This window comes from Filicampus tigris, chromosome 18, assembly GCF_054856515.1.
Source record: "Filicampus tigris isolate MCC_2025a chromosome 18, RoL_Ftig_1.0, whole genome shotgun sequence".
Taxonomy (NCBI): Eukaryota; Metazoa; Chordata; class Actinopteri; order Syngnathiformes; family Syngnathidae; genus Filicampus; species Filicampus tigris.
In genome coordinates, this window is record NC_141234.1 from 7,134,530 (window position 1) to 7,148,882 (window position 14,353).

The 14,353-nt window shown below is 41.1% G+C and overlaps 2 protein-coding genes and 1 pseudogene across 5 annotated transcripts in view; 2 read left to right on the top strand and 1 right to left on the bottom strand.

Moving 5' to 3' along the window:
- slc45a4a (solute carrier family 45 member 4a) overlaps window positions 1-5,015 on the top strand; it is a 33,985-nt gene extending 28,970 nt beyond the window's left edge. For all 3 annotated transcript variants that reach the window (XM_086014211.1, XM_086014209.1, XM_086014212.1), the window contains one exon: window positions 239-5,015. In XM_086014211.1, the coding sequence (XP_085870337.1) occupies window positions 239-407 (169 nt within the window). In that variant the 3' untranslated portion in view covers window positions 408-5,015. The remainder of the gene's footprint in view (window positions 1-238) is intronic.
- A 164-nt stretch (window positions 5,016-5,179) lies between these two features.
- LOC147132237 (cathepsin K-like) lies at window positions 5,180-8,305 on the bottom strand (annotated as a pseudogene). Its single transcript, XR_015082223.1, has 8 exons — window positions 8,296-8,305; window positions 7,722-7,819; window positions 7,519-7,641; window positions 6,950-7,093; window positions 6,094-6,550; window positions 5,732-5,840; window positions 5,624-5,662; window positions 5,180-5,279 (listed from the first exon to the last, which is right to left on the bottom strand). The product of XR_015082223.1 is annotated as a cathepsin K-like (transcript).
- A 1,817-nt stretch (window positions 8,306-10,122) lies between these two features.
- On the top strand, window positions 10,123-14,116 carry LOC147132238 (leucine-rich repeat and immunoglobulin-like domain-containing nogo receptor-interacting protein 1). The gene is made up of 3 exons (XM_086014215.1): window positions 10,123-10,742; window positions 10,836-10,890; window positions 11,669-14,116. The coding sequence occupies exon 3, from the start codon at window positions 11,678-11,680 to the stop codon at window positions 13,475-13,477; it is 1,800 nt and encodes a 599-aa protein (XP_085870341.1). The 5' UTR covers window positions 10,123-10,742; window positions 10,836-10,890; window positions 11,669-11,677; the 3' UTR covers window positions 13,478-14,116.
- Window positions 14,117-14,353: the final 237 nt, after the last annotated feature.

Below are 14,353 nucleotides of genomic sequence, written 5' to 3' on the forward strand. Positions count from 1 at the left end.
TTATTAATTTCACTATGCTGAAATTTTAAAATCAAAAACATTAATAATACCATTGTATTGTATTTCAATTATAAAACATTTTTTTTTAGCATTTTCAAATCACGTGCAGAAAGTGGATATCGTTTTACATTTTTGTTTTGGCGGATTTTCTGGAGCTCTGTGACCATTGTGTCATTCAATTAATTTTTTTCTGGGAATCGTGAACGTGTCGTAACTATTTGTGCCGTTTGATTGGCAGGGAGGCGGGATCGTCCAAAACTTCGGAAAAACAGGCGTTGACCAAGCTGGCCAATCCCAGTGAAAGATTGAAAGAAAAACCCAGCTTCTTGAAACTCAACAAGACAGGCAAGGCTACCACCACCGTCACCGTCACTTCCTGTCACACGGAGAATGAATCTGCACTGTGATTGGCCTCGAGTAAAGCCAAGTGCAATCATCATTGTCATAATAATAAATCTTCCACTCCGGGATTACTCTGTCCCAATTCCAATGTGAGTACTCGGCAGGTAAAAAAAAAAAAAAAAAAAAAGAAGAAAAAGGGGCTGGTCTGCCTCTCAGGGCCTCTAGGGGACGCTGCCTGGACAGGAAACCTCAGGGGGACTGTTCACACGCACATACGCCAACATTACTGACCACCCCGAAGCTGCAGTCATTGACAACAACAACAAAAACGTGGTTCTTCCTCACTGTGGACGCAAATGCTTTGTTCTGCTGAAGCTTTAAGACTCTTTTCGAACTTTCATACTTGAAAACAAGAGCCCGAAACCTGCTTGTGGGTCAAAAACAAAAACAAAAACAAATAATAAGAATGAGAATAATAAGGCAGGCCCGAAACTGACTGCAAAGGATTTACAAATCTTGTCATTCCAGGACAACAAAAAGCAAACGTGGAGCATGAGTGTGGAGTGTGGAGCTGGAGAATAAAATATCCTTAATTGACCCCCACAGGGGAAATTCAGGACTAGGTCAAACTCCACCATAGACAGCGCCTTCACACATGGTAAAAAAATATATATATACAGTCTACAGGGCATTATTATCCCAAATACTTCTTTGCATGACCTCTTGATGATTGGAAAAAATGCTGCATGTTAGCAGGCCAGAGTTTTTTTACTCTTTTCTGCTGCTTCTTGTTAGCTTTCATAAAATGCAGGTGGCACGGTAGCTCTTACTAATACGTAACTGCTCATCAGCTCAGCTATCAGCGTTTAAAAAAAAAAAAGCTGTTCTTAAATTACTCCCACTGGGATATTTAGGAAGGCATACATTGCTGGGATTCCGCTGGAAGAAAAAAAGAAACACAACCTCATAAAATGGGGGGACAGAAAATATTGTCGCTGTTGAAAAGCATTGCAAGTATATTTTAATTGATGTTTTTAATTTTTTTTTAATGAAAACTCTCTACATTTTGGTGCAATTAAATATCCATGATGTTTCTATATATTAGGTATCATAAATCTAAAGTTTAAAAAAAAATTCATTGAAAAAAACCGAGTCTGTTTTTATGATTATAAAGCCCCCCCCAAAAACAATTTGACATGTGTTTTTGCACCTGACATCAGTTTTGATACAGCATAATGTGTGAGGAAAAAATATTGTGGTTTAAAAAACAACATTAAACAATATCTTCACATTTTTTTCAGATTTTACAAAAAGTGCAAATATTTGTTTTTTGTATTATTTGATAACTGATAACTCAAAGAGAACACAAAAAAAAATCAAAACAACAATATTTTAAAAATCTTTCTGGCAATAACAAAAAACTCAACATTTTATGATATCTACATTATTTTTATTGAAATTATATTCTTTTGATGCAAAGAAAAAATATGAAAGTGCATGTTTTTTTATTTTTATCTACGTACAGAAAATGCTCCAAAAATTGAGTTATTTTATTTTTAAAGCTGACATCTGCTTTACAATAGACAGTACTTTTTTTTTTTTTTTTTTTTTTTTTTTTTTTCATCAAAAAAACGAAAAACTTTTTTTTTATCCAAATACAAGAACATAGTACTTGGACTTTAAGATGCACGCCTTGTACTGTAAAAACGTATACTTATAATATATATATATATATTTTTTTCCTGGAGATACATGCTCTTTTTTACAGCGACAATATGACCATTTTGACTGTAAACGTTTAAACCTTTTTGGGAACGACAAGGCGTTGTTACATGGAAGTTTAAAACGCTTTGGTCGTTTTTATTACTTGTTGGATTTCTGCTCTTAAAAGCTGATGAACGAATGCACTTAACCGTTGCCGTTTTCCAATGGTTTCTCTGATTAGCGTGTTAGCTTAGCTGGCGCAGACCGGTCGCATCAATCCTCTTTGAAGTTAAATTTCTGTAAGGGAGTCCTTTTGTTGCATTTCTGCGCCGTCACCGACACAAATGCAGTAAAAGTCATTACCTATTTGTCAAAAATAGGCCATAAATTAACAAGACAATGAAAAGCAGTAAGTACTTATCGGTGTGCAAAAGTCAATTTCCCAATGTCTTCACAGTATGCAATGCTGGATGAACAAACTTGAACTTAACCGTTAAGTGACGTCGTTCTGTATTCTGGCCAATCAGGCGAGAGGAAAATGGCGCAAGGAAATGGTGGAAAATGTTACTAGAGTGCATTCGAGGTATTCACTATTTGCGACGTCATTTTGAGGTTTTCCGTAAAGAGCAGCAATTTGCTTTTGATTTGGTACTTCGAAAGTGACGTTAAAAAAAATGTTGGAAAAAAAATAACCAGAGCATGTCTTATTTCAAGCTTTTGTAATCACTAGAGGCAATAAAATATTTAGCAATTACGATTAAACCGGAAAGATCTCTGCCATGGTGGAAATATTTTCAATAATAAATAATGTTGAAATATTTGACTTTTAATGGTCATATTTGGCCTCTGTTTTGTGTAATCATGCTCACTAACAAAAAATAATAATAATAATCCTGGCGGAGGTATCATACATTTTAGCAATGGAAGGTTTGCATGCGACATGCATGAGCTCAACACCAAAGTTTTTTAATTTTGTCCTAAAACATATGTTGCTAGGCTGCTAAACAACTCTCAAAATTAAAATTTGTGCAAAATTATTCGCATAATAGTACTTTCACTCATAACGTTGAATTGATGTATTGGTGATAACATTAAATTAATGTATTGGTGATATTAAAATGCCTTTTTATAGTATTACGATTTTATTCCTGTAATGTTACGACTTTAGTTGTATAATTAATTCCGACTTCATTCTGGTGGTTGTGTCACTTTATTCTCGTAGTAGTATTTGTTGCTTTTAAGTATGTTCCTTCTACTCACCTTCATGATATGGAAGATACGCTAAAACGTTAGCATGGGTCAATATGCGCTATTCATAAGTGCACGTGACTTGAAGAAGAAATCAAAAGTAAATGGTGGTTCTGGCCCGTCGCCTTCCAAAGATGTTTGGAGCTCGGTGACATAGTTCACCCTCCTCGCTACAAACTTGAGGGTCCCGTTGAATTATTTCCTCGCCTTCTGCCATCGACTGGAATGTTACCTTGCTTGCACAGCATGCTGGGAGCTTGAGTTCTGACTTGCGATTCCATCCAGTGACTTTTATTTTTTATATTGGTATCTGGTCACATGTTGAAGAATGTTAAGCGATTTCTGGGGAAATGCTTTTTCTTTGTTTGGATTTTAACGACGGGGCGTTGGCCGACATTGCACAAATCTTTGCACATGAAAATGTAAAGAAAAAAAAAACAGCTGTGGATATTTATTATTGTTTAGTTTCGCTTCCCTTGTCATTTCTTTAGGTGAAATCTGTGTGTGAGCAGTTGTGAATACAGTGGATATAAAGTCTACACACCCCTCTCCAAGTGCCAGTTTTTTGTGATATAGAAAAGAGACCAAGACAAATTATTTTGAACTTTTTGCTTCATTAATGGGACCTTTAACCTGTGCAACTCAATTTGGGGGTGGGGCGGAATCTTTTTGAGAGGGAAAGTAAAAATAAATAACTGAGATGTGGTTGCAGAAAAGTGCACGCTGTCTTTGAGTGAGGACATGACTGCGTTCACAATGAACCAATCACACTGAAACATCTAAAACACCTCTGATTGATTAAGCCCAAATAAAGTTCAGATATTCAAGTAGGCTTTTTTAAAATGTATCTTTGTCTCATTTTTGTATATTACAAAAACCTGTGTGCAGACTTTGTATGTTGATGGGTTACAGCTGCTTAGAGGCACCAGAACTAACGCTTGACCACGCCCAAAGCGCTACGACTCGCTCATGCCATTTTTTTGTTGTTGTTGTTGTTGTCGTTTATTTGATTTGATTTGATTTTTCATCAACACAAAAGGCAAGTGTGCTCTCAGTTTTTGTTCTCACCTGGATTTCATCTGCCTTGCAAGTTGTAACCCTCTCCAGCGGGATGCTTTCACTTTTATTTTACTTTATTTTATTTGGTTTAAAATGTTTTGGTATTTTGTTCCAGTTTTTGTTTTGTTTTTTAATTTGGCCTTTTCTAGTCTTTGTTTTGTTTTGGATTTTGTGTTTATGTTTATTTTTTTTTTCTTTATTTTGATTTACTTTATCCAACTTAATTTGGGGGCGGGGCTGCGTGGGTTGTTTTGTTTTCTTTTATTTGATTGTAATTTGAGGTCAAAGTCAGACACGACTGGGAGTTTGCACTTTCCGGTGGAAGTCATCTGTGGTCCACCATCCAGCTCTCCATTCACCATTGCGTTGACACCTAGACCACATCTGTGGCTCCTTGTGGTGTAAAGATGACTAAGATACCTACAAACATTTAATAAAATAGATATATACGTATGTGTAAGAAATCAAATGAAAAATACTTAAAGAATGGGAAAGCAAGTGTTATTATATGCCTTGTCATCTACAAACAGTTGTAAATATACTTCATATTCCTCTTTTTTGCTGCTATGAAAAAAGATGATTATTTTTGGTAGTGGTTTTGGTTTGTTTTGTATGTAAAGACTAATACATATATACATATACAATAAATGCATATATATGAATGTCTGTTAAGGTTGTGTACATATGCTCGAGCCTTCATAAATGCAGACGAGGGCTCTGGATGAACACATTGTGTGGAGCGCACCTTTAAAAAAAAAAAAAAAAAATCAGTTCTGAGACAAACCAACAATGACTCAGTTGTTCTTATTTTTTTATCCCAGAAGTTTCACTGCTGAGGGTAGACGGCCAAGGTGGCGATGCCACACGCATTCTTCCTGTTCCGGACGATTCGAATGAAACCGTCCGCGCCTCACGCTGCCCCCCAACTGCAAATACAATTGTACTCTATTCTTTATTATTTTTAAATAATGACATTTGTTCTTCAGTCTAGTTTTTTTTTTTTTTTTTTACACCAAGGACCAAAATTAAAATACCATAGCACGGTAGGCCTAAGTGCTCATCAATAACAAGGCAATGGTTTTATTCCCCAAAAGTATATTGAATGATATTCTAAGTCTCTGTAACATTATGCAACGTTTAGAACATGAACACTGTATTTAAAAAATAATATAAAACAAAGGTATACATTCAATTTAAATGTATTGCACAGAAAAGTCAGGTACTACATTATGAGAATCAGTGCTTCAGACAACATATTGAAAAAACATACCTGTTCTTGATCAGCCAAAAGTGTCGTCCGTTGTCTTGTCTGGAAAAAGACATTTCCATTAGTGAAGGTTGGCCAGGCGTACCTAAAAAAGCGACTAAAAGCTCCAACCTGGCGTTGGTAAGGGTAGGACCTCTCCGAATCGACGCCTCGATTGCGTATGACGTAGCGGTAGGCTTCTGTGATATATCCTCCTCCGCAGCCGTGGTTGCCTGGATACCTGGCTGAGAAAATTCATTAATTAAAATTTGAAAGCCACATGAATAAAATGTATCTTGAGATTGTAATAACAAAGGATGTTTCCACCAAATCCCCTTCGTTTGCGCTCTATGATGTCTAGTTCAAAAGATACATTTGTAAAAAAAAAAAAAAAATATCCTGCACATCTTTTTTCTTAAGAAGCGCCTTCACATGACTTAAACCTCTCTTTGCTTTTACGCCCACACTAAACCTTTCTGAGATGGTGGTCTCACCTCCCCTGTAGAGGTGGAAAGATGGCATGGCTTTGACGGCCACGGCGAGGGGTCCCACCTTGGCCACGGCGGCCTGGAGCGCCCCCTCGTCTCCCGACGGGAGCACATAGAAGCTTGAGCAGTTGCCCGCCTTCCCTCTCGTGGAATAGCGGCATTTCCCGGACCGGAAAAAGACATTTCCATTAGTGAAGGTTGGCCAGGCGTACCTAAAAAAGTGACTAAAAGTTCCAACCTGGCGTTCGTAAGGGTAGGACCTCTCCGAATCGACGCCTCGATTGCTTATGACGTAGCGGTAGGCTTTTGTGATATATCCTCCTCCGCAGCCGTGGTTGCCGCCCGCTGTGCTGCAATCTACCAAGTTCTGCGGGCTAAGTGACACCAGGACCCCGGTCCGCTTCTTCATCTGGCCCTCGAGGGCCCCCAAAGAGCTGAAGGCCCAACACGACCCACAGATGCCCTCGGAAAGGATGACCAAGCATTGTTGTGTTAAGTATTATGTGGCCAAAGGGCTAACCTTGCTCCTTATTTTCTTGCAGTTTAGCATTCATGAATGTGCTATACTCCATGACCCCCCGCGTTGGGTGAAATTTGCGAAATAGAGGTTGACTTTTTCCGATTTATTTAATTTGACACCCGGAACTACAGTAGTTATGGGAATATTTGGCTGGCTATCCGTCCGAGCTACGGGAATAGGATTGTTGTATGATTTCATGCTACATATAAGTTGAAGGTTTATAATTACCATAGCATCTGTATAGCATATAAATATATGATTGTTAATTAATACATTAATTACGTTAATACATTTGGGTTCATACCTACTTTGGATGTCCCCATGTGTCCTTTTATGGCTTACTTGATTCCACACAGGACCGACCGGGCCTTTGCTCCTCCAGTCCACTCTGCGAGGCAACGTGAGGTTCTTCCACGTGTGATTTGTGGACCGCGCCACCTCGTCAGTCTTCAAACCGTTCAGCTTCTGGTTCACCTCCGCTGCCGCGTTGATGCAAATTACGGATAGGCATTTTTCCGACGGTCATACAAGTGCAAAGAAGCTAACCACCACTAAATGCAACTTAAATCAAGTAAAACTTGTACTTTGGAGTTACCACTCTGCTCTGTGAATGCCATTTTTATAATATAGGCCTGAGTTACGCAGCAAATGAATACTCAAATCCCTCCCTGATTGGCACAATTCTTTCTGGGATGGAATGAATGAAATTTAACTACAGACGATTTGAACCGCTTTATAGGTAGTCAAATCCAATGGGAGTATTTTGCAGTCTGAACTAACATATTTTGTCCACTTGAGGTCAGTCTGGTATGCTTTGATTCAATGTAGCGTTGATGTCTAAAGGGGCCTGGATGCTTTCTCCATATTCAGCAGTGTAATGTACAGTCTAATGTGCCAAGCTGAACCCCCACCATGTCTGCCAGGTGGTTAAGACCCAGTGTGAAATTGTGTCTCCCCAACAGGACTTCCCGCTTGTGTCCAAGCACCACTTTTATGTTCTTCTCCCACACGGCTCTCCTGAAGGCCGCCTCGGTCTAAGAAAGACAGACAAAACTCAGGTCTAGCATATACAGTACGTCTAATGTAATGTAGAGGTCCAATTGCACAGTCCTACCTAGTTCTGGTAGACCTTGTTATGCTGGAGAGTCCACGTGAGCCAGGCGTGATCAAAATGGGACAAGTAGACGGGGATCAGCAGTCCCAATAGCAGAACTGTATAAAAAACGTAATTCCTGCAAAAGTGTAACTAACGTTGTACTTTTTTTTTTAGATTATTATTGCCGTTATCATCATCATCGAGAAACAGTCTTTGAAGTGAAAATCAATATGGCTTTAGAGCAAAAAAGACCACCTCAATGGCATTAATGGAATTTATTGAAAGGATATCTAGCATGGATGAGAAAGAATTTGCAATTGTATTTATAGATCTGAAAAAAAGCATTTGTCACTCTTGATCATAGTTGTTGTCATCCTTTCGGCCTCTCCCCTCAGGGGTCACCACGGCGAATCAAGTGCACGCTCGATTCGCATCATTGATTTGGCAAAGCATTTGACGCCGGATGCCCTTCCTGGCGCAACCCTATTAGCAGGGCACACACACACAGACACCATCAGTGAGCGGGAATCGATCCCGCGCTGCCCGCACACAATTCGGGCGCGTGTATCACTACACTATCAGTGACTCTCACTCTTGAACATAGTATACTACAGAAAAAAATGGAGCAATATTGTGTAAGATGGCACATGAATGGCAAAGTTACTTGGATGACCAATATCATTATGTCCAATTTAATAATTAGAAATGCAAGCTATTAACGGTGACTCATTGGGTACCTCAAGGGTCTGTAATAGGTCTTAAATTATTCATATTATATATTAATGATGTAAGCAATTTTTCAAAAATGTGTTTTTTCTAAAAGTTTTATTTGCTGATGATATTACTTGCTGCTGTGCTGACGTACTACTATCCACTGTAATTCTGTATTGACAGGACAGGACACACATAGTACACATCTAATGAAATCCAAAGATAATTATGCAAAGTATAAATTAAAATATTAAAAATAGAATAAGAATTCAAATGAGTTTAAAAGAAAAACAATATAATTATTTAAGTGGCTGCGTTCTAGGTAATAATTACATATTGTGCTCAGTTAAAACAAATAATTTAAATGATAAAGCCATGCTCCATTTCAATAAAAATGGATGTAAACTAAATATAGTATTAAAAATTTCACTCTAAAAACAGTTGGGTTAAAAATAACACAATTTTGGGTAAAAAAAAAGAACTGATAATTTTTCAGAAGTAAATCCGATAAAAATACATACATAAATAAATGTAATACATTTAAATTGCACAGGACAATCTCTCTCAAGTAAGTTGTGACATATTCCTTTACATGCATATATTTGCAAAATAATGATGTTGATGCTGTCCAATGTTAAAGCATTGAAGTGTTTTGTCCCTCCCATGTGGCTTAATCTTTTTTTTTTTGCGATAGTTGAAGCAATCAAAGTAAACACAGTGAAGCCTTAAAAAAGGAAGAGGTTTGCATCTACCTCATTGGAGTCAACTTCTCTTGTTTTGTCTTCGAACAGAACCCAACAGAACTTAAGAATTTTGGTCCCACACACAAGCATTGCCTCTTGTCTTTTCTTTCTGTTTTTCAAGCCACTCTGACCCATCATGTGAATCTCATTTCCAAGCACTCCAAAATAGAATGCGAAGGTGGAAGTGGCAAAGTGGAAACAGCTTCTTGCTTGAAAAGAAAAGTATGGAAATGCGGGTTAGGGATTCTGAGGTGACAGTAAATGCCAATTCTACATTCTGTTTTTCTTCCATTTTTCACTTCCTGTTGGTGTGTCCTTGCGTCCCCATACTTTAGTTTTTGCCCTTACAGCACAGCTCTCGCATCCAAAATAAGCAATAAACATGGGTTAAAAAATTCCCAGAGAAGCACAGCCAAGCCTTGTAGACAGCTGTTTTGCTTCAATTTTTACTTCAACCTAGGTGTGGCCTGATGTCCCAAAACTTTTGTTCTCGCAGCAAATGTATGGTGTCATGACAAAGTGTCCAATTACATTTGCTCTAAATGGACATCAGACCTTCCCAAAAGACCCGACTGGGGTGCGTAGGTACTCTGGAGAGGTCCAGGAACCTTTAGGGCGGGGCCTTGTGGCACTAAACATATCTGATTGGGTGACGCAGGGAACCCGCAATGTACCTGCAAAAGTTCCCGTGGCAAAAAAAAGCCCTTTAACAGTCTTGCATCGGGGTGGGCAACTGCTAAATAATAGTCGTGTGTGTGATCACCTTCAACGCCGTCGCAACCAGGAAACAATCAAGTGACCATGAAAGCATTGTTACGCAACGACTGCCGGTGGATGCAAGCCCACCCTTCCCGAAATCCGGGCACGCACGGAGAGCGGCTGGGTCCCCGGAGGTAGCAGATGGCCCATTTGTTGACTCAGCGCCGACTCTGCGGTGGGACTAGCACAGTAGTCAAGCACGGGATCACAACAATAAGTACACCTGCATCAGCTAATCTTTGATGCACTTATGCAATGTAGTTTTGTTTACCTAATGTTATGACCCCAGATGGGTCATTGTCTGGAGAAAGGTGCACGTTTGGTAAAACTTTTTTTTCCCCATTAATTAGTATATAATACACACATGATAGTAAAAAAAACACCCCAAAGTGTATTATTCGCAGGAGACCAATGTTGAATTGAGCTGAGGAGCTTCATTTCATACTAATTTGAGAAAAGTGCTTTGCCGCCATCTTGTGGCAATTGCAAACTTTAAATAATGTCAATTACTTGCAAATGTCCGCTGTTCATGTTATAAACAACTTCGACATGCAGGAGGTATGTATATCGAAATCAACGGTGGGCAAACTACGGCTTGTGGGCCCTTGAGGGCCCTAAAAATGATTTTATCCGGCACTCTGTGAGTCTAATACACTTTCCTCATAATTTGGCTGACCCGCGCCTGCCTCCTCGCATCCGGCCTTGGACCGAGGCCACTAGGCAGCACATATAATCCCCCAGCATGCACCCAACCAGTGTCTCCTCCTCCTCGTTTTTGTTGCCTTGAGGATGCCGCTTCATTTCGTTGCTTCCTAAAGGGCAGAAGGTGATTTCCAGTTGAATTATTTTCATATTCGTCGCGCTTGTAAAGAAAGTCTCATCTGAAAATGTCCTTTTTTTTCCCTCCCCTCCTCTCTAGCGACAACATGAAGATGGAGTAATCATAGTGAAAGGGCATCTGCGCTGAAGCACCGGTGAGTCACAGTATCTTATTTTTATGTGCTTTCTCCTTGAAAATATCGCAGTGCACCTTTTAACTGTCTCGGCATATCTCAAACTGTCATGTTTGCCGGAAATGGGATTGTCACAAAGAGTTTGGTAGCACCATGTATTCATTTGAGTCCTGTGACGATACACTGACACATATTCTTAACTATTCATTCAATTGTGTTCATATTCTGGTTTACGACACAGCAAAATAGTCTTTTATTTGTAATCATTTGTTGACATGAGAGGCAAATTACTTGTAATATTTTTGTGATATTCGATAAATAATTATTATAAAATATTGTAATTGTGAAGTGTGTTTCATTAGTGTGTAATTTCTTGAATTTTGTTGATAGGGTCAATTACCTTATTTAGCTATGCAAGAAATGCAAATTTTATTTTGAATAGTCAATTATATATTTGATCAATTTTGGTTACCTTATTTAGCTACATAATAGGAGCAATATATTATTTGACTATATTCATCAATGTAAAAAAATCTGATGTCGTTTTAATTCAATCTTTTTTGTATTCATTTTGATGAATTGTTAACATGATACAGTTTAGTAATGATATTTGTTTTAGAGTGGTGAAGAAATAAATACATACTGCATCATACTAAGCTTGGACCAACATGTAGCTAAGTAAGGTGACCATAATATTGCAAACAACTCTGAGTGCAGAAGATATACCTAATGTTGTGGCCAACGAGTGTGGACTTTCGTTGTCTTCGCATGATTTCTCACTTTTATACACTTTCCCCAGGCTTCTCCCATGCAGGCCGGCCGCCATTACCCAGTGCGATGGGGGGCTTTTTGCGTTCTGGCTGCGGGCTTGGCCTTGACGTCGCGAGCGCCGGCGTCGTGCCCTCTTCTCTCCTGCCACTGCGGCGCAACCACCATCAATTGCTCTTACGCCCGACTCGCCGCCGCGCCAGAGCGCCTCCCGCCGGATCTGACTCGACTCAACCTGAGCCACAACGCCATCAGGACTCTGGCGCCTGAGCAATTCGGTGCTTTGACGCGACTGGAGGACTTGGATTTGAGCGACAACTTCCTGGCGTACATCGACGTCGATGCCTTCCGTGGCCTGCGGAGCTTGCTGGACCTACGCCTGACTCGCAACCGTCTGAAGGTGCTCCCGGTCGGCGCCTTCGTTGGCTTGTCAAGACTGCGGCTGCTCGAAGTGGGCGGCAACGAGATCCTGGGCTTCCTGGATTTCACCTTCCGGGACTTATCCGGCCTACGCGTGCTGGAAGCGCTGCACAACGATGTTGTCTTCGTCTCTCACCAGGCCTTCGCGGGTTTAACCGACCTGCGCCAGCTCTACCTGGACACCTGCAACCTCACGTCGGTGCCTACCGCGGCGTTTGCGCACCTAGGTGGGTTAACCCTTTTACATCTGCACCGTCTTGATTCCGGCGTGTTGCCAAACTTTGCTTTCCTTGGCCTGGCACGCCTGAAGGAACTCATCATCTCCTACTGGCCCAGACTGGAGACATTGGCCGCAAACAGCCTGGCTGGCCTCAATCTTACATCCCTTGCGATTCGAAACTGCAACCTCAGCGCAGTCCCTTATGCCGCTTTACATCACCTCGTCTACCTTGTAAACCTCGATTTGTCTTGGAACCCAATCGGCTTTATTCAAGGCAACCAGCTCAGGGACCTGCTCAGACTAGAAGAGTTCCACCTCGTCGGGGGACGGTTGCGCCGCATCGAAATGGCAACGTTCCGTGGTTTGGCACGCCTGAGCCTGCTCAACGTGTCGGGGAACCTCCTGAGCACCCTGGAGGAGGGTGTCTTCCATTCGCCGGATGCCCTAAGATGTCTTGGACTGGACGGAAACCCGCTGGCCTGCGATTGCCGCCTGCTCTGGCTAGCGCACCGACGTTCGTCCTTGGACTTCGGCGGAGGCCCGCCGACGTGCAGTGTTCTTGGTGGATGGGATTTCCTGGACTACGTCGCGGTGGAAATGGCGGAGCTGCTCACCTGCCGGCGCCCTCGCGTCCAACCGCACCAACCTGGCCTGGTGAGTGTGGAGCAGGGCCACACGGCGGCATTACACTGCCATGCGCAAGGCCAGCCCCAGCCATCTGTCACCTGGCTCGACCCCAAGCGGAGAGCTTTAACGGATGCGGGCAGGATACGAGTACTCGCCAATGGCTCGCTGGAGGTTCGCTACGCACAGCCGCAGGACGCCGGCATTTACCGCTGCGTGGCATCCAATGCGGCGGGAAACGACACGCGGCCTTTTGAGCTCCGCGTCCGAGCCCTTCCCAAGAAGAAGCCCTTTCACCTCAAAAGCTGGCTGGCCGCCTTGCCTTCTTCGTCGGCAGACACGCGAGAACCCGCGTTTAACGTCAAGACGCTACTGATCGCGGCGTTCATCGGCTTCCTGTCTTTTTTTGGTTCAGTCAGCCTCTGCTTTGTCGCCATCTTCTTCTGGAGTAAGGGCAGAGGGCAGATAAAGCACACCGCCAACATTGCCTATGTGCCACGTAGCGCTGCCACCAGCAGTAATGGCGGCGCCGGCAACTACGTGGAGACGAGCAGGTTTACAATGAAGCTTATGTAATATTAACCAATCACATTAAACGCCGTCAGCATACACCGCCACCATTTATTGCCTCTGACTAACCCCAATTAAAATTCTAATGTTGTAGTGGACTGTTTTGTGATGATACAGACTGTGATTTTGAACTGTACATAATTCCTTGTCTAAGACCTCAGTTCCAGCTGAAAATAATCAGCCCCACCACTGACTTGCACACAGGAAGAAAGGAACACATGGTATACACTACAGCTCACCCATGACCATAATGAGGATAATCGGGTTAGAAAATGGATGGATGGAAATATTACATGACTCTGATGCTCGGTGCTCGGTGAGCCCTCATGTATGTGGCCCGCAGGCCATACTTTGCCCACCCTTGTTGAACATGCAAAGTTAAGGATATAAGCCATGGATCCATTCACATTCCATGAAACTTCAATAGCCTGCATGCAAAGCAACCAGTGAGTGCAAATAGAACAATGCATGTAAAGTTCAACATTGTTAGATTGCTTTCACCTAAATGGATTTTGTTTTATAACCATATATGTATAAAAGTCAAATGTACTAGTTATTCGATTTTAAAGATATATTTTATTTTACCTTTGTCTGGTATTGATTGATGTATGACTTTTAAAATCCAATAAAGTATTTAATAAACTTTTATAACGTGTCATGTAGTGAAGTGATTGACGCACGTTCCTTGTATTTCAAAGTAAACTATGCTACGCTCACTCTACCACTATTACGACGAAATACATAAGCTAAACAAGCATGAGATTTAAGTAATGTGTTCTTTGTTGGAAAATTGATCAAAAACGTTTTTGAGAAATGGATTTAGTTTAAATGACCACTGGATCTAATTGAATTCGTCAGCACATTATTTTGAAAACACGTTAT

Bases quoted from the DNA above. Each gene is read 5' to 3' on its own strand.
- LOC147132238 (XM_086014215.1), top strand. From the start codon at position 11,678: ATGCAGGCCGGCCGCCATTACCCAGTGCGATGGGGGGCTTTTTGCGTT.